General features: G+C 40.1%; 1 protein-coding gene across 1 annotated transcript; it reads left to right on the forward strand.

Annotated features, from left to right (window-relative positions):
• The first annotated feature begins 3,153 nt into the window (after positions 1–3,153).
• LOC112290686 (U-box domain-containing protein 43) lies at positions 3,154–8,569 on the forward strand. Its single transcript, XM_024537250.3, has 3 exons — positions 3,154–5,678; positions 5,879–6,179; positions 6,897–8,569. Exons 1-3 carry the CDS (start codon positions 4,437–4,439, stop codon positions 8,414–8,416), a joined length of 3,063 nt encoding a protein of 1,020 aa, XP_024393018.1. The 5' UTR covers positions 3,154–4,436; the 3' UTR covers positions 8,417–8,569.
• The last annotated feature ends 12,795 nt before the right edge of the window (positions 8,570–21,364 follow it).

The raw sequence follows: 21,364 nt of genomic DNA on the forward strand, positions 1-21,364 counted from the left end.
CATTAAGAATTTTGTTTTTAATTTGGTTTTTTTTTTTTTTTTTTTTTTTTTTTTTTTAATTGTATGACTAAAGTAATGTATTTATTATAATACCCTACAAAAATAATTTAGAGGTCTTGAAGGTGCACAAATCCCTTTTGCTACATGGACACACCTCTCTCCATGCCATGCACCCCCACATAAACACAATAGGATCCTTACATATACTAAAAAAATTTAAGATTAATTTACACTAAAAGATAACCTAAATAAAATTATAAATCCTTTTGAAGTAAATAAAAGCATTGAATATTACGTATTATATATATATATTTAATAAAATTTAAAATTAAAATTAAAGTAAATACCATAAGTCATTCCATACAAATCATTTATTGTAAACTTGTTTCAAAAGATTTAAGTGTAAATAAAAGTTTTATTATGTATATGTAGACCTTGCTATAAAAAAAGGTTGTCTATCTAGTGATTCCCCTATTTTCTATTTCAATTTATTTATCTTATAATTTAGAATATCTACACAAATTTAAATAAATTCTTTTAAGATAATAAAATCTTATCTATAGTTAATTATTTCAACTATATTAAATGAATTAATCAATTTTTAAAATAGCTTTACAAATCCTCTTTGGCATATTATTTCAAATTTCCAGGTTTAGGAAGTTGACATAGTTCATTTAGAGATTCTTCATGTGTATATTCTTTATATGTTTTCTTTTATTTTAAATCACAATAAGAATATATATGAGAAAAGGTGGGACCAAAAAAGTTAAATAATTAATAGTAACATATATAAATATTTTCATATACATATATTGATTTTTAAGCACTTGTTTTTGTTTTTAGATATATTTTGGAAAATTATTAGATTTCAAGGTTTTTGTGGGCAAGGAATGGATACATTACCATATCAATCTTAATTTGTACAGATACATTTTTTATATCTTAAAGGAGCAAAACAAGATACATTCTTATTGGTGTTCTACTCAACACAAATACTTACCAATATATCAATTATCTGTGTTGTGAATATATCACAAATGATATAAGAAAAATAATTAAATAACCTATAAAAAAATGAATTTTGTACTTTTTAAGAAATAAACACTATTATATATTTTTCATTATTTTAAAAAAGAAAAAAGGAATAGGAATTTATATCTTATAAATGGGATTACAGATGTTATTTTATTTCATTTTTAGAGACTTTTTATAATAATGTTGTTTTTTGAGATGAAATGACCCCTATCGATATAATAATGCTATTTTAGAGAGAGTTTTAAGTGTGCCATGAGAATACTTAGTTAACATTAAGATTTCAAAACCTTCATAGAAGTCAAGAAGTTCTACCATGAAATTTTAATTGAGTCTGATGATATTTGAGACTTTGTAACGTCTAAAATAGCTTATTATAAACCTTGTGGCAAACTTCTACATGAATGTGATTTCCTTTAGGGTATGTACTTACTGTAGAGATAAACTTTGCTTTTTTTTTTATAAGCTCTGAAATAATCTAAAAATAATTCATTATTTTTTTCTTTTTTTCCAGAATATGTAACACAATTCTGCAAAAATAAGAGATAAAAACCTTGTTATATATATATATATATATATATATATATATATACGTATCGTTTATAAAACAAAAAAATTAAGATTTCAAAACATTGAAAGACCTATAAAAAATTATTCTTATATGCAATAAATAAATAAATAAATATTCAATTCATCTATCTTAAAGAATTATTAGTTCTATTTTTAATTATAATTAATAACTGATATATGTAAAGGTACTATATGATAATAATAATCATAAGAAGTTTTTATTTTTTAAACCTAAAAGTGGTTCCAAATAGTTAAGATAAGTTTTTGGTTGTGCAATAAAAAAAATATATGTACAAAAATAAGCAATCTAAAGATCTTATAGGTAAATCAAAACAATGTAATGGTAAAAAAGGGATTGAGAGTTCAAGTTTGGATAATGAATTACTCCAATGTTGACACAAAAAAGTGTATTTTATTATTATTTTGAAATATGTTTCTTTCATTATAAAAAAGAATGCTATACACCTATTGTAATATATATATATATATATATATATTTACATAGTTTAATCATTGGCTTTGCTAATGTTGAGTATGTTTTTGGCAACCAATCAAAAAAAAAAAAAAAAAAAAAAAAAAAAAAACACACACACACACAATATACCAATCAATACCTCTTACTACAATTAAAAAATAAAATAAAAAATGGGGCCACATGAGCCAAGTGTAAGTCAGGTTTCATTTGCCATTGCTACTATTGCTAGACCAACATGTTCCATCCTTCTAATCCCAATAACTTGGCGATAACTGGATTTAACCACCCTATTGTTCCAATCAATGGGATTTTTTGATGTCGTAGCCAAATGTAGGCTATAATTTAGGCTATATATTTGTATTTTCTATTTATATACATTTAAAATAACTATTGTTTTAAATTGTAAAATCAAATGCATTTACCACCACAAGCAATGTTTGGTTGCTTGAACCTTTGTTGACAATTTTGAGTTTATAATATGGTATCTTATTGAATGTTCTTCAAATTCTGTGTAAGTTTCAAAGATACAATAATATTATAATCAAATTTGGCCTCATCAAACAATTGGTACATATGTTGCTAAAAGTTTTTTAAATCATTGTAAAGAAATCATTTTGATTGTCTTCTGAAATTTAATCTCGTCAAAAAATAAAGAAGTCACTATTGTAATCAGTTAGACAACGCTCAAGATGCAAATAGATAGTTTCTGATAAATGGAATGTGTTAAAAAAATAGAAATTCGTACTTGATTAAGCAACAACGCTAATGCAAACTACATTTTGACATACATATCACATGCTTTCAAAAACCAAACGACTCTTGTACATACACACTTAGACCAATGACTCTTTTCCTCAAATCCCTCGTGTTGAATTAACACCCAATGGAGACTTTACACTCCATTTGAAATAAAAAAAACAATATGAAAACAACATAAAAACAACATAAAAACTTAAACACTCCATTGTGAAAAACAAGCTCCTCTCTTCACGTACACTGAACTTCATCTTGTGCTTCGCTTCGGCAATGCTTTCTCGTGTGCCCAAGTTTAATTGTCATTGCTGGGACGTATTCCGCGGGATTGTGACTTTTTAGGGTCCCGGGAGCTTAAGTCCTTCTGGCTCAAGAATCGGAGCTCGAAGACAAATTTTGCACCGAGGATGGAGGCGACGCTTTCGTAGCTGTCCGCGTAGCGTTTCGCTGCTGCCGCACATTTTGCTTTGTCTGTTAGGAGCTGTTTCTGTCTCTCTCGGTGGTCATGCCAGCTTGTGAGTTCATTTTTTTTGAAATTGTTTTTACCTCCTGGTGATATCGAAATGTGCTCTTGAGAGCTTAGCTTTTCTGATTGCGTAAGCACAGCGTGGGAGAGAGAGAGGGATGGTGAGTGTTGAGATTTGGTTTTGTTGAAAGGATAGAGGCGTTGTTTGGGGAGGCGACGTCATGATTTTCCGAAGCTGGCGAGTGCCCGTTAAGGGTTGGAATGATGAAGGGAAGGTCATCTCTGTTGGGGATTATCTGCGCTTAGCTCTGAATCTGGGAGAACGTGGTAGCGGAGCTTTATGTTTTGTGATAGTCGAGTACTCTTTCTTGGATTTGTATGGAAGTATTTAGTAGCCCAGACCGAATTTAGTCGGTAGGGTTGATGTGACGATTGTCGGCGTTAGCTAGTTGCCTTCCATGTCGAGAGCCAATTAGAGTTCCGATTCTGAGGTTATCGAGGCTGGTCTTATTAGAAGAGTATCTCTATGGCACTGCCTTTTGTATTAAGCCGTAGATGCATCATTGGTTTTTCTTAGGAATTTGTATTTCAGGACAGGATAGATTTGGTGAAAATCTTGTAAATACCAGTCCTGTAGCATTTTAACCGCGACGTTGCTAGACAATTTCGAGAACCTATTGAAACTCGAAAATGCAGACTCCCCCGTTTCTTCACCTGGAAACGATGAATTGCCGTGAAGAAGCGGAAGCCGTGTTCTGTTAATGACAATATATATTTGGACATGCTGGTGTGAAGATTTGTTGTTGATTAACAGAATCATCTGAAGGACTGAAATATAATTAGGTTCTACGTGACTAAGTACAAGGTAGGCCCAGTAGGAGTAGGGATTGTTATGCCCCTAATTGCGAGCCAAAACAGATTTGGTTTTTGGCTTCTGTGGGTACTTGCTAATCGAAGCAAATTTTTAAGTCGGTGCTTTTGAAGCCAGGGAAAGGGGCAAGTTCAGTGTACGTGAAGAGAGTAGCATATGGCAATTAACAACCGAAGTGCCGATATGGTGTGGGAATGTGAGGGTTGCGCACACTTGTAGCTAGAAGGGGGGAAAGGGGAATCTGAACATGACCCATCGGATTGGGAAGGATGAAGGATGACACGGGCATGGACAATGCTACAGTGGCACTATACTCGGAGGTGCTGGCGAGGATACCGAAGGAAGTTGAGCTCGTTGAGGAATCTGCCAAAGGAGTGTTGATAGGAAAGGAGAGTTTCAGAGTGTTGTCCAGATATCTTGAGAGTATTCGCTCAGTTCTGCAGGAGCTCACTGGCAAGAAGGTGAGCGACCCTGCGGCTATGCAGGTTACTCTGATATCCTTAGAACAAGAAATAGTAAAGTTGAAAAACATCATCGACAAGTTCTCCTCAAAGAGCAAGTTCTACCTCATTTTAAAATGTCAGGATTTTCTCAAGGAAATTGAGGACGTTACTCATGAGCTTGGTTATTGTTTGAATTCCGTTCCCGTGGCCAATTCAGACCTAGCCGTGGAGATTCAGGAAATGATGTCCAAGTTGTCTAGTGATATGCGTAAGGCTCAGTTTAAACCTGCCACGGTTGAGGAGGCCATTATTAATGAAATCAAAGTTGGTATCCATGACCAGCAGTCGAACTCTAAGTATGCGAATTATCTGCTGTTGCAAATTGCAAGAGCAGTTGGGGTCTCAACGAATCCATCGTCTCTTAAGTTGGAGCTGGATAGTCTCAAGAAAGAAAAGGAAGATGCACGCTCACGGGAGAACCAGGAAGAATATCGGTACCTTGAGCAGATAATTGCGATACTTAGTTGTGCGGATGCAGCCACTTCTGCAAGTGAAAAGGGTTTAAATTATCAAAAGAAGAGAGGTTTGGGTGGTTGGGGTGGACATCCCCTTCCGCCTCTGCAATCCTTCTACTGCCCAATTACCCATGAAATTATGGAGGAGCCAGTTGATATAGCGTCAGGTCAAACATATGAAAGGTATGCGATCGAGAAGTGGTTTTCCGCTGGAAATTCTAATTGTCCCATCACAAAAGTTGAGCTTGAGAACCTTCAGATCAAGCTGAACCTTGCATTGAAAAAGTCCATACAAGAATGGAAAGAGAGGAATATAGCTATCAGTATCGCCGCCACAAAGCCAAAGCTACAAAGTACCAGTGAGAGTGAGATTTGTTCTGCGTTGAGGATGTTGCTGGATTTGAGTGAAGAGAAGGGTATCCATCGGTACTGGATTGCTCTTGAGGGTCTCATTCCGTGTTTAGTTCAGCTCCTATCATCTAGTCAGAGAACCGTTCGTAAGGAGACTCTTGAAGTGCTTCGTAGTCTGTCTATCGACAACAAAGAAAACAAGGTATTTCGGTCAAATCCTTCAATCCCAATTTCGTTTTTTTTGGTGCTCATCACGTCTTTGCTTGTATTTCTCTAACAATTTGAAGCTTGAGACCTTGTGATTTCTTTGAGGAAGACTTTCTTTTTCTTTTTCCTTTCTTTTCACGAGGGTAAATAATGTGAAAGTAATTCCGTGATGCTGGTTTCGGTGAATGCAATCAGGAGCACATTGCAGCAGCGGGGGCAATCAAGTTAGTAGTGAAATCGCTGGCTAGGGACTTAGGAGAAGGTAGACAAGCAGTGGCACTGTTACGAGAGCTCTCCAAAGATCCTGAAATCTGCGAGAAGATTGGTAAGGTACAGGGATGCATTTTACTGCTCGTCACTATGTTGAATGCCGAGAACCCTCACGCTGTAACTGATGCCAAGGAGCTTCTCAATGATCTTGCAAACAATGACCAGAACGTTGTTCAAATGGGCGAAGCAAATTATTTTGGACCTCTCACCCAACGTCTGAACGAAGGTGAGGTTGCGGTGTGAGAAATTTCGCACGTTTTCTCTCATTTAAGTCCATTATTCTTGATACTCACCTATTTCCATTGAGACACCAGCTATTTTGAATTAGGGAGAGAAGTAAGCAACGTGTGTCAAAATGTAAGGCGTCCCATTTGCTAGTTGTGTTACATTTCTTTCCAGTGGGTCAAGTTTGCTTGTTTAATGTGCTCGATGACAATGTCTTAAAGATTGCCAAGTGATTTAATGCCATGAAAAATCATCATGCTATTCTCTGGAGGGACTCAGTACACTTGAAATCTAAACAATGTCCAATCTCATGAGTTCCTCAATTCCCTTGAGATACTCGTACCATTTTAAAAAGAGGTAGAAATTACCATTCCAGGTGCATCTGTAGATGACATGTTGCGCTTTTGCTGATTCTTGTTCTCTTTGTATTTCGGTAACCTACATCACTGCAGGATCACTGTTCACCCAAAATTTAGCTTTCTAAGAACGAGTAATCTCAGAAATTCCCATAACCATATTGTGATGTGTATTGATTCCCTCTAGAGAGTAGTCTGTTGACTTATCACGGCTTCAAACCACTTTTTGTTTAAACACATTGCCGAACTTCACTTCCGTAATGATCCATTACCTACCTGATGGTCAAGCGGCACTTATGGGTTTCTACTTGACTTTCTTCTTGTCAGGTTTCTACTTGACTTAACTTTTTCTCTTCTCTCAGGTCCGGATATGGCGAAAATCCTTATGGCTAACGCTTTGTCACGGATGGGGCTGACGGACCAAAGCAAAGCAGCTCTTGCAGCGCAAGGAGCCATTCCACCTTTGGTGAGCATGATCTCTATAGGAAAATTGGAAGCAAAAACGGCAGCTTTGGGAGCATTGAAGAATCTCTCAACGCTGCCTGACAATCGAGACACAATGATTGAAGCTGGGGTAATTCCTCCACTTCTACAGCTCTTATTTTCCGTGACTTCTGGCATGACGAGCTTGAAAGAGAATGCAGCTGCTACTCTTGCAAATCTCGCCATGGCGAGCACGACAGCAGAAGACAAGATTGACCACCATTATAACATTCTCGAATCAGATAAAACCATGGTCCATTTACTGTCGTTACTCAACATTGAAGGGGCAGTCATTCGGGGACATCTACTCCGTGCACTTCTGGGCATGTCCAGCATCCCAAATGCTCGGGAAGTGCGAACCAAAATGCGAAAAGTTGGCGCCATCCAGCTTCTCCTTCCTTTTTGTGAGGATACCGTTGAAGATGTTCGTATTCACGCGCTCAAGCTTTTGAAGTGCTTGTCAAGCGAGGGAGCAGGGAAGGATATTGCTGACCACTTAGGGCCGAGCTACATAAGAGCATTGGTGAAGTTGCTTGGGGACTCGAGTGGAGATGAAGAGAAACTCGCGGCTGTGGGGATTATTAGTAATCTCCCCACCACCAGCGCTCAGATGACGGATATCCTCTTGCAAGCCGACGCATTAGCTGCCATTGTGAACCTCCTTATCCCCTCGAGGGGATTGAAGAGTAGCCCTCGGGCTGTGCGGAATGCACTCTCAGAGAGCGCTACTGGAGCTCTCTTACGTTTCACGTCTCCTGAAAACCCCAACGTTACAGCACACCGTCAAAAAGCAGCTGACCTCGACGCAATCCCTCGTCTTGTCACGATTTTGCAAACTGGGACACCATTGGCGAAGTGCAGGGCTGCTATTGCTCTCGGTCACTTTTCTCTCAGCAGCGATAGTCTCGCTTCAATAGACAACGTCCCCCAGTCGTGCTTGCTCTGGTGCAGACCCGCCACGCCCGCGGGTTGCTGCATCCATGGTGGCCCTTGCACCGTAAAGAGTACGTTTTGTTTGGTGATGGCACAAGCAGTGCTACCTCTAGTGCAAGCGCTGGAAGAGCAAGAGGACGGAGCTGATGACGCAGCGCTCACTGCCCTCAGAACGCTTCTTCTCAACGATGCAACCCTGGAGAATGGAGTTAAGGTGATAGCGCAAGCGCAAGGCATCCGTCCCATCGTTCGGTTATTGACGGTAGGGAGTGTGGATGTCAAGGAGAAGGCAGTGTGGATGCTCGAAAAGATTTTTCGCATTGAGGAGTACAAGGTTGAGTTTGGGAGCGCAGCGCAGATGCCGCTGATTGACTTGACGCAGAACGGCTCCATCGTAACGCGTCCTCTGGCAGCCAAGATCCTGGCGCATTTGAACATCCTCCACAGTCAGTCGACGTATTTCTAATAGGGTTTTGTAGTGGGACGGAGAGAAAGCTGTGTCCCTCGAAGTGTTTGTGATTGTAACTTGGATCGCATGTAATTTTCTCCCACATTTGTATTATCACGCATTCTTTTGTGCTCGTTGCGAATCAAGAGGTAACTGGTACAATTTTGTCGATCCTGGAGTCTAACTGTTGCTGCAAGTGGGCGTGTTCAGATTGATCGAGCATCTCACATTCTTTTGTATGCGCGTCTGTTGCTAGCTCTTGGACTGGAAATTCAGTAGGATGCCTGATCTGTGCTGTGGAGAGGTTCATTAGATTGTCCAGAGTTCCATGGGTCAATGGAAAAACGTTTTGCTCTTCAATACATAGGAATGTAAGAAATTAGAGGTATTATAGCATGCGTCTTGGGGTCTTTGTAAACATAATTGACAACCTATGCCATGTACTGCACTAACAAGAAACTGCCAGTGATATACTTGAGGAAGGTGGGGATGACGATGGGAAACTCATGATGAAATCTGAAATTGTGTTGCAACAATCAGTTAAATATGGTAGGAATTGTGCTGCTTTTAGCAACTTATTTAAATTCGGGACAATTGGAAACCTGATACAAGAAGTTTGGAGGTAACGAAAGTCGGTGATGTATGCTTATATCATGTACAATGGCTTGCGCGACCTAGGATTTACGCTTGTTGGGCAGTAGAAAAATGTTACAAGAGTCATTATGGGGCTGACGCATGGCCTCCACCAATGTTCGATTGCAGCCATTCATGTTTACGTGCGGTGGTCCATTGTCACCTAGTCATTGAATCATGATCTTGTGCCTAAATTCCTTGTATTTGTAAACTCAGAATAAGTAAATGACCAACTGATGATGTGATGGCTTAGGGAACAAAATGACAACCCAAATTGTGCGAGCAGGCTAGCAGAGGAGTGGTGAGGACACAGCTGCATACATCTTGAGCATCACTCGCTGCTGCACCTGCGGACGCACCATCAGGTGTTCACGACGGCGAGTACGTTAATGATTCACAGACTAAATCACACACTTCAGTTTTCGTCGCGACTCTGGAGGCACCTCAGAGATTTTCGTCAACTCATATATTCATCCCCAGGACTGGGTATTTCCGACAATGGCTCAGCAGGTACTTGAAAGAGTAAATGTAACTAAGAAAACTAGACTTATCACTTATCCTCACTGCATCGAATTTGCCAATACAACGTCCACCGGAATAATGCAGGCATGTACAGAGCAATATGGAAGTAGCTGAGGATGTGGAAAGCTGCCAACAGAGGAGGCATCACTCAACAGTTACAGATAATAGGATTCCTATCATGGATTGGCATGTTTCATTTCCGAATGGCATCATCTTTCACAAGTGCTTGATCGACTATTAAGAAGACCAATTCTTAATCCTATGAGGCGATTCCTGAGATGGCTTGACATTCATCTCTCAATCCAAACTACCAACAGGCTGAACACCACCTGTCTGCTCTTATAACTTCACCATTTCTTGCGCTCCCGAGATGGGATTATGGCGGGGACCTAATACTGTACACATCATGCGATCTCTGTAATATGGACAATTCTAATGCTCCAATGACCTATTCCTACTTTGCACATTCACATGCGCATATAGCGTAGAGCCTCTGCTGTCTGCAGAGCAGACTCCTAGTCACCAAATGTATTCAATCGACCCGTAATTGTTGCGAGCTAATCATTGAGATAGTTTTCACACTTGAAGCAATTGGAGACAATTCCTACGAACGAAGAGTCTGCAGATCAGCGGCCAAATATAGTGAAACTTCTCTGATCACTAAACCTCGAGCTACCAACTAGGAACAGGATGTGTTTGAGTTCTGCTGAAAGAGCTCAATCACTATCCTCTCGGTTCGTCATGGAGCGTGAACGCCACACAAGTGGCTTGATGGTCCTGCCCAACCGCCGTGAAGCTCTAGGGGTGACAGACTCGCGCTCGTCATCAGATGTGGAGTCTAAAATTTTCAATGACAAGCTCTTTTTCAAAGAGAATCTGTCAGTATCTTGGCTCATCACAACTCTCCTTGGTTCGAGTCGCCTCCTGGATTTCCTTGATGGTGACGACCTTCGTGCGCTGAGACTCCTGCCCCAGTGAAGCGCTCCATCCACAGGATATGGAGCAGAGATGGAGTATTCTTCAATTTTCAAGTCTGGCAAATCGTTGACCTCTACCTTTGGTAGAGAGCTCACCTCTTTCTCGATGGGAACGTACTCCTCAGACGATTCAGCTGCCAATTCAGCTACAACTTTCTCCTCCTTATCAGCTGCTGCTGCTGGAGGAGCATCATAGTAGTATGATACTTCGTCCAGGAGGCTTGGACTTGTTAACGCAAGTTTGTCAGAAGCGTACATGAAGCCATGTCTGCGTCTTCTAGAATATGGAATCGAAGGTGAGGATGGCACTGAAGGTCTTCGAGGTGATGACGCTACCGAAGCTGGTGTAGGAGATGCTGCAATTGAGGCTTGTCGAGGTGACGCTGCCATCGTGGTTTCACGAGAAGATGACGCAGTAGGTGAACATGTCCGAGGAGACGCTGCTACCGAAGCTTGTCGGGGTGATACTGCTGCACCATCTACATCAGAAGAAGCTGCTACTGCTAGTGGGGTTGTGCGTGGTGAAAATGCTGCAGGAGTTGTGGAGATTGGCAATGCGGCCTTTTCGATCGAAGCTACTTTTGTACTTCCATGGGGAACATCATTCCCATGCATACGCTCTGTTGCAAAATTCTCCAAAATGCGGTTGGGGGGCGGGTCGGCGTCGACTGGCTTTCTGATCGTCGCGGCTCCACAGGCTAAGTCTGCCCTTGCAACCGGCATGTGAGGACTAACCTCAGGTGCCTGTTCGGATGTTGTCTCCTTCAGAATTGTATCGGGGGCCACGGACTTGGCTAGATTAATATTCGATTTGTTGGCTGTGCTCACATTGAATGACCGAGGTTGTAAATCATCGTAATTTACTTGAATTGGCGATGGTCGACGAGCATGCGTCCTCCTCCTCGGGTAGGATAGTACCTTCACTGCCTGTTCGGAGGCCGTGACATGCTTTTCCTTCGCGGTTTCTGCTTGCTTCACCTGGGTTTCGGTTGTTTCCTTCGGAATCCCATCGTACACCCATTGAGGAATCTTCTCCACCGGGTTACTAAGGGGAACCATACTTGAATTCGGCAGGCGGGGTGAGAATCCTTTTGGGGGCAAAGGTTGCAAGCTTTGCAAGAGGCGAGGAGAAAATTGGGGAGGAGGCAATACCTTCTCTGACATAAGGCCTCTTGAAGTACGAAGCACAAGAGGAGAGTAGCCACTAGATGTCCTGCTCTGTTTCTCCGTCCGCGATGTCTTCAGGTGGCGAAGGAGCGGAGTTTCTCCAGCAATGTCAGGTGAAGCACCAATGGCTATCTTGTTTCTATTCTTCTCTGAGGCCTCCACTGCGTGTCCTTTGCTAGCTGAGACACTTGCCTTCGCATTCAACTGAGGACTCATTGCTTCCTCATAAAGAATAACTTGCGGCTTTGTGCCGCTCGAATTCTCCAATCTAGAGCTCTTCACGTCCGCAGAGCTCCCAGCATTTCTTGGGAGTGAAATGGGAGGTGTGGATCCACCCATTTCCGCGTACAGCAGCTTGTCGATAGACTGCAAAGCTTGAACATCTGACACGCGCTCCACAACCACACTGTTCGTCGGAACTGTATGCATCTCTTGTGTGGGCTGGCAAATTCTGTTCACTTGCTTTTCTCTGCCCGTGCAGATTGGTGCAAAAGAAATGTAAGGCTGCAGAACGGACTCCTTCAAAACCACCACTACCTCTTCCTGATTTCCAGATGTAGGCGTTGGTGGCATTGGTGGGAAGGAACGTGTTAAATTCTCCCTGTGTGCCACTAGAGCTGAAGCAGCCCCTGCATCGCGAGCCACAGCAGGAGCTGGAACAGAAGCTATAGGACATTTTTCTTCATGGATTTCTGATCTAGTTCGTTTAACGGGAGACACCGATGACACGTATTCATTGCTTTCATCTCTTCCGGAAATGGACGTAGGGATTACTGATGTAGCTGGTGCCAGTGATCTTGTCGACGTCTGAATTACTGGTGTAGGTAAGGTCTGGTCCTCTTGCTCTCCCCATCCTGGTCTTGACTCATACTCCATGACCCACTTATCCAACCAATCTTCGTCGCTTTCCACAGCCGCTGGCGTCGGTGGATTGTTCTCCACTGGTTCTGGACGTAATGGCACTGACACACGTGTCGTCGTGGCTCCACCAACACTTCCTTCAGTCCATGACGGCGTTACAGGAACAACGTTGATGTTCGCATAATGGTTACGGTGACGATTGTCGCGATGACCGTAGTGGTGACCCAAGGATTCAATTCTTAGTCCGTCCCTGGGCATCCATGTGCTGATTCCTTGATCTCGCCTGAGATGATTCTCGAACTGCCCAGGCCCGCCCTCCGCCTTAATCTTCTCCATTTGGGAGCCCACACTCACAAGCGCCACCACGCAGAGCGCGGTGGACATGAGAAGCGGGGAGAAATATACCACGAGGGGGAAAAAGGGCGGAGTGAAAATGAGGATTAGCATGCCTGTCAGAAACGGATGGTTCCATAGCAATGTCACAAATCCCAAAGCCTCCCTCACTCGCGCTTCTCCCCTCATTGCAACCCACTCACAATTGTACCCTCACTTTCTAAAAATTGCGATTTCTGGTCTCAGTGCAACATGAAGAGAACCAAAATCACGAAAACTAGACAAAATAAAATAAAATAAAATAAAAAATACTAATCAATTTCATAAAATCCTTCAAGACTAAAAGAACACGAAAAAAGAAAACAAACGCCTCAAATGAGCCGTCGAAAGAGAACCACTGTATACACACTATCTAAATCCCCACTCTAGCTCGACGATTTCAAGTGTCACAGGCTTCGGAATTTCAAGATCCGCTCGAACTTCTCACCAAGAAAGCTCAGCAGCAGTTAGAAGTAAGAGGATAACAATACGGAGCTGCTAGAGCGGCTCCTCGCTCCAAGCACGAACCCAAATTGTGATCCCATCAGACCCATGTCATCCTCACCCGGGCCCCCTCCCGCACGCGAAACCGTGGCAGGGTATTGCAGCATAATTGCACGACCTGCATACACCAAAGTCCCTCTCTCTACGACCTTCGAGGCTCCCCCACCCCACCCCACCCCACTCCCCACACGGCACAAACTGCAATAACTCGAGGACGCGCACTCGAGTGCAAAACAACAACAACAGAAGCCCAACTGCTCCCCCGCCCCTCAAGCAAGGCTGTAAGCGGGCTCTCGCGCCTTCCGTTGCAAACGACAAACTGGCAAGATACGAGAATGAAAATCCGAATCCAGAGAGGTGGTGGGGATAAAAGCGGGCAGGCAGTGGGGGCAATGATGGAGGCGGGCGTGCATGAGACACGCAGAAAAAGCGTGAACACACTCTCTTAACTTCACCAGCGAGGGAGGAAGGCAGGAAGCAGGCTGGCTATGGAGGGTGCGCATCGCAGGTAAGTGGCAGACTGTGCTACCAGTGCGGGTTGCAGCTATGTAAGACCAACACGACGTGCTGCAGCAAACTCGATTGCGACCTCACGGACCACTGAGGATTCAGCTCTCTCGAGACTGTAGCACAGACCCAATCTCTCTCTCTCTCGCTCGCTCGCTCGGCGATTGTCAGGGCTCGGCTGAGCTGCTGCTACTCATGCATCTGATACTACTGCGACTGCAATCACCAGCCTCGCCCTTCCATCATGGGCACCATGCGGCAGCGCGCATTCCTGCAGAACCTGAACGATGATTCCGCTACGTGGCAGGGATCATCCCTCCTCTTTGCCCCTGCCACGTAGGACGTCAGTCGCCCGGGTCGGGGGAATATGCCCCCCCACCCGTTATCGCCCGACCCGGGCGGGGATTTACTTGCCCTTTATCTGCGATTAGACACTTCGACCAGCTCCAGTCTCACATGCAGGCAACGCCGCTGCTACTGTAACTCGTCAGTTTCTGTGGCTGTTCGGTGCTTTGTACTCCATGTAGAAATAGTTTGGTTTGGTTTGGTTTTGCTTCTTTTCTTTCTCTCTCTCTCTCTCTCTCTCTTTATTTATTTTTGGTGTTTTCTGTGTTTTTTTTGCTTGTTTTTTGGTTTCTATGTTTTTTATGCTTGTATATGAAATTCAACCATCCCATTCTTCAACAATCCTTGCCTCTGGTCCAAGTGCCCAAATTATTGCATCCCCCTTTGCCCAGATTCAAGGTTGCCCTCATATATATATATATATATATATATATATGTAATCCATGTCCTGCATTCCAATTCACTGTTTTTGATACACGGTTCAGCATCTCTTGATTACTATGGAGGTTGGGAAAAGCATGTCCTGATTTATCTGTATCTTCATGGTTGGCTTATCAGATTAGTCTTGGTGGTGGTTGAGATTCACTATGCCATGACTGGGGTGAGCTCAGATTACATATATTATCAAAACTCTACGACAAGGTTTTCAAATGTAAGCACACATTTGGTAGCTGGTTTCTGATATTTATATCTCTGTCAATAAAAACCTCATCAAAATGTGATGTTTGGGCAGAATATGAAAGTTCATACTTAAAAACATTAAGTTTGCATAGTTATCACCCCTCTACTTAAAAAAATACAATTTCATGAAACTCTAAGTCTTCCTTGGTGTGAGAAGAACATGCAGCCACAAATAATGCAACAACCCAACCTACCTTGCAACCTTCTTCTTGGTCTCTTGCTTTCCTTCTCTCTTTTTACCTTTTCCATTTTTATTTTATTCTGATTACATTTTGGGAAGCAAAACTAATTGGAGCAGTTGTGGCAAAGTCTGATGTGAACACTCCTGCAAAGGTTTTTTTTGCTGTTCATGATATATGCTGCAGAGCCACTACCCAAGCCCACATCCATGCTTTCCCATCCAAAAGAATTAATGCACCCTGACCAATATCAAGCCACTTGGGAACACAAACGAATATATATATATATATATATATGTATATACATATATATACATATTAAAAATAAATAAATAAAAAAATCCCTCGTTGCCAAGAAGCAACTGCCATGCCCACATCAATCACCATTGCATGTGAATGCTCTGACAGAGCCCCCCAATAATTCACCCCCGCTGCCCGCGCTGAGCTGGCTGGGCTGGGCAGCATAGCTGTGTCCTGAACGGATTGAAAGCTTCAAAGGAGGAAAAAGGGCAGCTTCAGCCCCAGGCACACTGCGGCAAGTACTGTGTAGTAATATCATGGATACGAGAAGAGAATATTGGGTACCCAAATAAAATAGTATAAAATAATATATTATAAAGAAAGAAAGAAAGAAAGAATGAAATATAACTGAGCTGCCCGTTTCAAAACTGCCCGGGCCAAATATTTCCTAGATATGTGAATAAGCAATGCTGGTGCCAGTGAGAGATAACTTCTGGAATTCTGGTGCTTCAATATTAGCTGTGTAGAAATACTTAAGGACCACTCTACTTTTTGCTCCCAAAAAGTAGAAAGTAAAGTAGTCAGGAAGATAGATGGATGTGAGAATTCTCATTGTCATCCCAAACCTTGGGATTAGCCTGGTTAGACTGCTTCTAAGCAGAGTTTTGTGTCAAAGCAACTGGTGGTCAGTAAAAAGTGGATGAATAAAGTATTGCCTGGGACGAGTCAGACTTTTTCCAGTTTCAGGGAAACAATACACACTTTTTGCTCCCCCTCCCTATAGCCTTTTTCTTGTGTTGTGTTGTGTTGTGCCAGAAGCTACAGAGTGTTTTTGGGGGTACTAAACCAGGCTCTTGCTGCGACAACAAAATAATGCACTTGTCACAAGGCCATGTAGTACTAAGAAATCCCAAGTCCTTTCAATTCAAGCCACTAAATCAGCATTTGAATGACAGAAGAAAAAAAAAAATGGGAAGGGAAGCAAAAAGATACTAATTATGTGTGTGTGTGTGGGGGGGGGGTGTTTTTAGTCTAAATTTAACATGTGTGAATTGAGTCTGAGTAGTGTTGGAAGTCTCAATGTCTTGAGCTTGTAGCCCAGTCATGACTTATTGTGTGTCAGAACTAGATGTTTGTGCAATGGGTGGAAAAGTAAGGAGGTTTTGTGGCAATTTCTATATTTACACCCATGTCTCATCAACACTGTGCAAGTCATGACTTTGATGATTTTATATAACATTATTGTTATTGATTGGCAGATCAAGACATGCACTAATTGAAGTGAGGGAAATTAAGATATACATTATATTAAATTGTTTTTCACTATCACTTTTTAGGTTTTTGAATTTATAAATTATTAGTGGTGTACATTCAAATTTATTATTGTTGCACATGATTGCACCTAAAATGTTTGCATTTACCCATATATATCTTTTTCTTCTTCTTCTTCTTCTTCTTCTTCTTCTTTTTTTTTTTTTTTTTTGATTCAATAGGAATAAGTGTTTTGTTTGTTTTGTTTCAAACTGTGTTGATTGGAACCATGATGTCAGTTTACTGGTGGATCTCACATATGTGTTCTTTACTTCATTTGATTTATGGTAATAAATAGAGATGTTCATGTAATGTGAGAATGTTTCAAAGAATTTTGAGGTCTAACAAAGCTATGATTCCATTAGGTGGTTTGGCATTTCCTAATTTATTTGCAATGTGATTTTTTATAAACATGAAATAACAAAATAAAACTATCTATCAAATTAAGCTAACTACCTTATAGTGTATTTTTTTGTATGTGCACATGTATTGTATGTATAGGTGAATATTAAATAGACCTAAGCTTTTACTAAATTAATCCACCTATCAAAACCACCATTACTCCTCCCCATCCTCATTCCCCTCATTTCCAACTCTCATCCCCCATCTTGAAATCCTCCTCGTCCTTGTTCTCATTCCTTATTCCTTGTCCCGACTCATCTTTTTAAGCAAGTGGACCTCCAAACATCATGATCTTTACATATTTTATTACAAATGATGTTCAACCCTAAGTATAAATGTTGGATTATATAATGCCAACATCCAAGAGGTGGAGAGCTTACTTCAAATAATGGAATGAAAGATGATTGTCTCATACATTATATACTTTTATTGTTTTTATATAGTACTATTTTGGCTTTGGATTCTTAACTTATGGTTAATATCTTTTTGTTCAAGTTTAAGACTCTTAGCAATAGTGGTAGAATATAGAGCAAAAGATTGATGCAAACAAGAATTGCACATGAAAGCTTAAATTAAATCTAAAGGTCATGTCCAATCTATTGTAATATGTCTTGATCTCAATTATTCAATTACTTCTTCTAAAGTTACTTTACTTCAAGTGTTCAAAGAGTTATAAGAGGTATTTGATAAGTGCTCCAAAAATAGTTAATAATATAATATGGTGCAATGTCTCTTCAAATTATTATTAGGCTTAAAGTCTTAGCTCACAACAATAATCCATTTGGAGATAGGCAAGATGATTCAAAATAAGAAAAATGAATGAAGGATTTGTATTTTCGTATCTTTATCAATTTTACATTTATTTACCACCTAAGATGGTCAAATAGTACTTCATGAGTATGTTTTTAATACAAGAATGTTTGAATTTAAAGGATAGTGCATAATAAACTATCAACTAATGCTATATCACTTACAATATGGTCAACATTGCATAATCTACTCTATGACCATAATAGTAGATCACAATTTGTGCAACAAACATGAATAAGAGACAAAGGTTGAGAATGGGGCAAAGAATGGAGACTAGGAACAAATATGGGGAGGTCATGGCAAGGGATTGGCACTAAGAAAGGAATGGACAATTAGCATTGAGAAGGGCGATGAAAGCTATTAATGATGGTTTTGATAGCTGAGTTGATTTAGTAAAAATCTATGTCTATTTAACATTCATATATATATATATATATATACACATATATATAAATATTTTTTTTTACCACATATTATGCAAGTTATGATATTCTAAAGTTATTATTTAGAAACACTATTTTATATCTAAAAATACATATGGTGGCTTACATGTTGAGAACAAATTGAGTATCCAATCCTTTTGAAAATGATTCAAGTACTTGGTCTCTATCTAGTATTGTATATTGAATAGATGTGTGTGTGGGACAAAATAAGTAATATGTAATATATATATATATATATATATATATATATTATTTATTTACACATACACACATAGAGAGGGAGAATGTGAGATAAAATTATGTAGGATTGTGTGTGGGAAGTCACTACTTTAGGAGAGTTAGGTGTGTGTAGTTGACTCTCCATCTATAAAATATCAATAAGTGAGTGTATTGTGGGGAGGTTTGAGAGGAGGTGGCAGAGCTCCACCCTAGAGCAGAGCTCCTTTAGACCTGGTACCATCCTTTACTGTTACTTCTACACTAATTAGGTCATAAAAGCAGACTGGGAGATCACACCTACTGAACCCTAAAAAATCATGACCTATCTCAACCTCACTTTAAAGATCTGATCTCACATTGACTTCCACATACACAGTGTTAAGGAACTCTGCTTTTACTCCAAAAAATAAAACTCAATTAAAAAATCAAAAAAAAAAAAGTGGTTTCATGTACTGATTTTCTTTGATGCTTCAAAATTTTATAATATTCACAACTCTCAGATAGTTAAAGAGTTGAGAGATTATCCCAACTCATATTTATTTTCTTTCAAATGCCTAAATTACATATCTGAAATGCTCATGAACCTAACATATTGTAACTAGTCTCCATCCATGCCTTTCTTCTGTAAGGAAAGTTCCAATATGTGATATAGATATCTCTTTGCTAAAGTTTATAAATGAAGTGTAGTTTGTACTTTGATTTAAGAATAATCTGCCATTAGACTACCATATAATTCTATATAACACATGCAAATTATTTTTTAAAGTGTTCTATGTAACAGATAACATAATGTAGTAATATTAAATTCTACAACTAACAAAACTCTGTTCAAATTACTTGTAGTAGCTTGTGTTTGAAACAATCACACAAACACTCTTGAAAGTTGTATTTTAAAATATTATTAACTTTACAATTACTGTATTCTTCCCCATTAAATTTAAAACTATATTATATTTAGTTCAAAATTAACTACACACAAATCATTTGCAATAACTTTTCTTTTCTTATCAAGCATTGCCTATGACACTGGCATAAAACCTTTGTATAAAATACATAAGAAAAAGAAAAAGAAAAAGAAAACATATGAAATATCTTGAAATAACATATAAATCATAACTTTAATCTTTACACAACAACAACAAAAAAAAACTATATCCAAGGGTGACAATGACTAGGAATGATATGATATTTTGACTTTTTGGAAGTTTAAATTTAAAAAATATGAACAGATAAAAATTCTATTAACATTTAGCAAACAATTAGATGAAAACATGTGTTGTGTTAAGAATATGTATACATCAGTTATTCTAATATTTTGGAATGTGCTTTGTGCTGCTTGCCATGTAGTTCTATGAAAGGACAAAATCAAGGGAGAATAAGAGAGAGAATAAATGGCAGAGATAGTACATCAAATTTAATCATATATATATATATATATATATATACACATGTACATTCAAATAAAGGGTGCCTTATGCCTTCCTTCTATGAATCAATGTTGACACACATGAGAAGTCATTGGTGGTGTGATTAGCAATTAACTTGTACATGCTTGTGATAAAATTAAGCACATAGGTTAGCATGAAAGCATCTTGTTTACAAGAAGTAGAACTTGAGCTACCTTAGGTATTAAAAGATGGGGGCAATAACAATACCTATTGTAGCTTACATTTCATGGTTGAAATATTCCCACTCCAGAAGTTTGGACATGTTTAAAACCTTAGATGTAACCATGAAGATCTTAATCACAAATGCTGAAAATATTTAGAACCTTGTAACATGTTGCATAAAATACATCCAGTGTAGGGGAAAAAAAAGGAAAAAAAAAGGGAAAAAAAAAGGAGGTTATTGGGTACCAAATGTAGACATGTACAAAAAGAACGTGCTTTAATTTGTATATAACGAGAAATGTAATATAAAATGTGTAGGATGTAATATATGTAGGGAATCAAGATTCTCCAAAATGCACAACAAGAGCAGTGGTACTCTAGAATGGGGTACCCTATCACTAGGGGGAACTACAAATCAAGCCCCAATGTTGGCAAATGAAGGAACGAACAGAACAATCCTCATGGGGGGGGGCTCTGACCGGGCTTTACGTCAGGGCCTAGGCGGTACAGTTGGACACCCATGTCCGCATTCTACGCCACGTCATCACCTTAACCCGTGACGTGTACTTTACTCCTGTTCCAATCTGCCACCAGCCCCCCCACCCCCGCTCCCCCGCCTGCCTGCGGTCATAGGACTACCCTGGAACGATGTGAATGCGCCGGCGCCTGTCACCGTCACCTTCGAACCACACCGTGCTTCTTCGAGATGGAATTAGGCGGTTGCGATCACGACCCGCTTCTGTTCAGATTTGTTCCAAGTAATGCTTTCGCTATTTTTATTTGGTGCTCTGGGAATAAATTAGCCGTGCACTTATTCGGCCCCGAGGTGCGGCGACCTTTCCTATCTTACACCAAAGTTGGTTTTTTCTTTTGTCCATATCTCAAAATTTTCAGTGCTTTTTAATTTCTGTTTGTAGTAAATAAATGCACAAAAAAATAAATAAAATCTCCATCCTTTTCCCTGCGACTGCCTTGCCCCACAACACTGGGTTGGGAAAATTGAGAATGTGAAGAGGCTATGAACGTCATTGAGAGGGGCTGTAACCTGGACTCGCTTCAAGGCATGGCTCGACCAGCTCGGATTTCGGTGGCACTCACGTTGAGTCGTCCACGTAGACCTATTCACCCAATTAATAGGACTACGTGGACGAGAGCATGGACCAATGGCCGCAAAAGTATGCAG

The sequence above is a fragment of the Physcomitrium patens genome, chromosome 13 (genome assembly GCF_059467195.1).
Source record: "Physcomitrium patens ecotype Gransden chromosome 13, ASM5946719v1, whole genome shotgun sequence".
Classification (NCBI taxonomy): Eukaryota; Viridiplantae; Streptophyta; class Bryopsida; order Funariales; family Funariaceae; genus Physcomitrium; species Physcomitrium patens.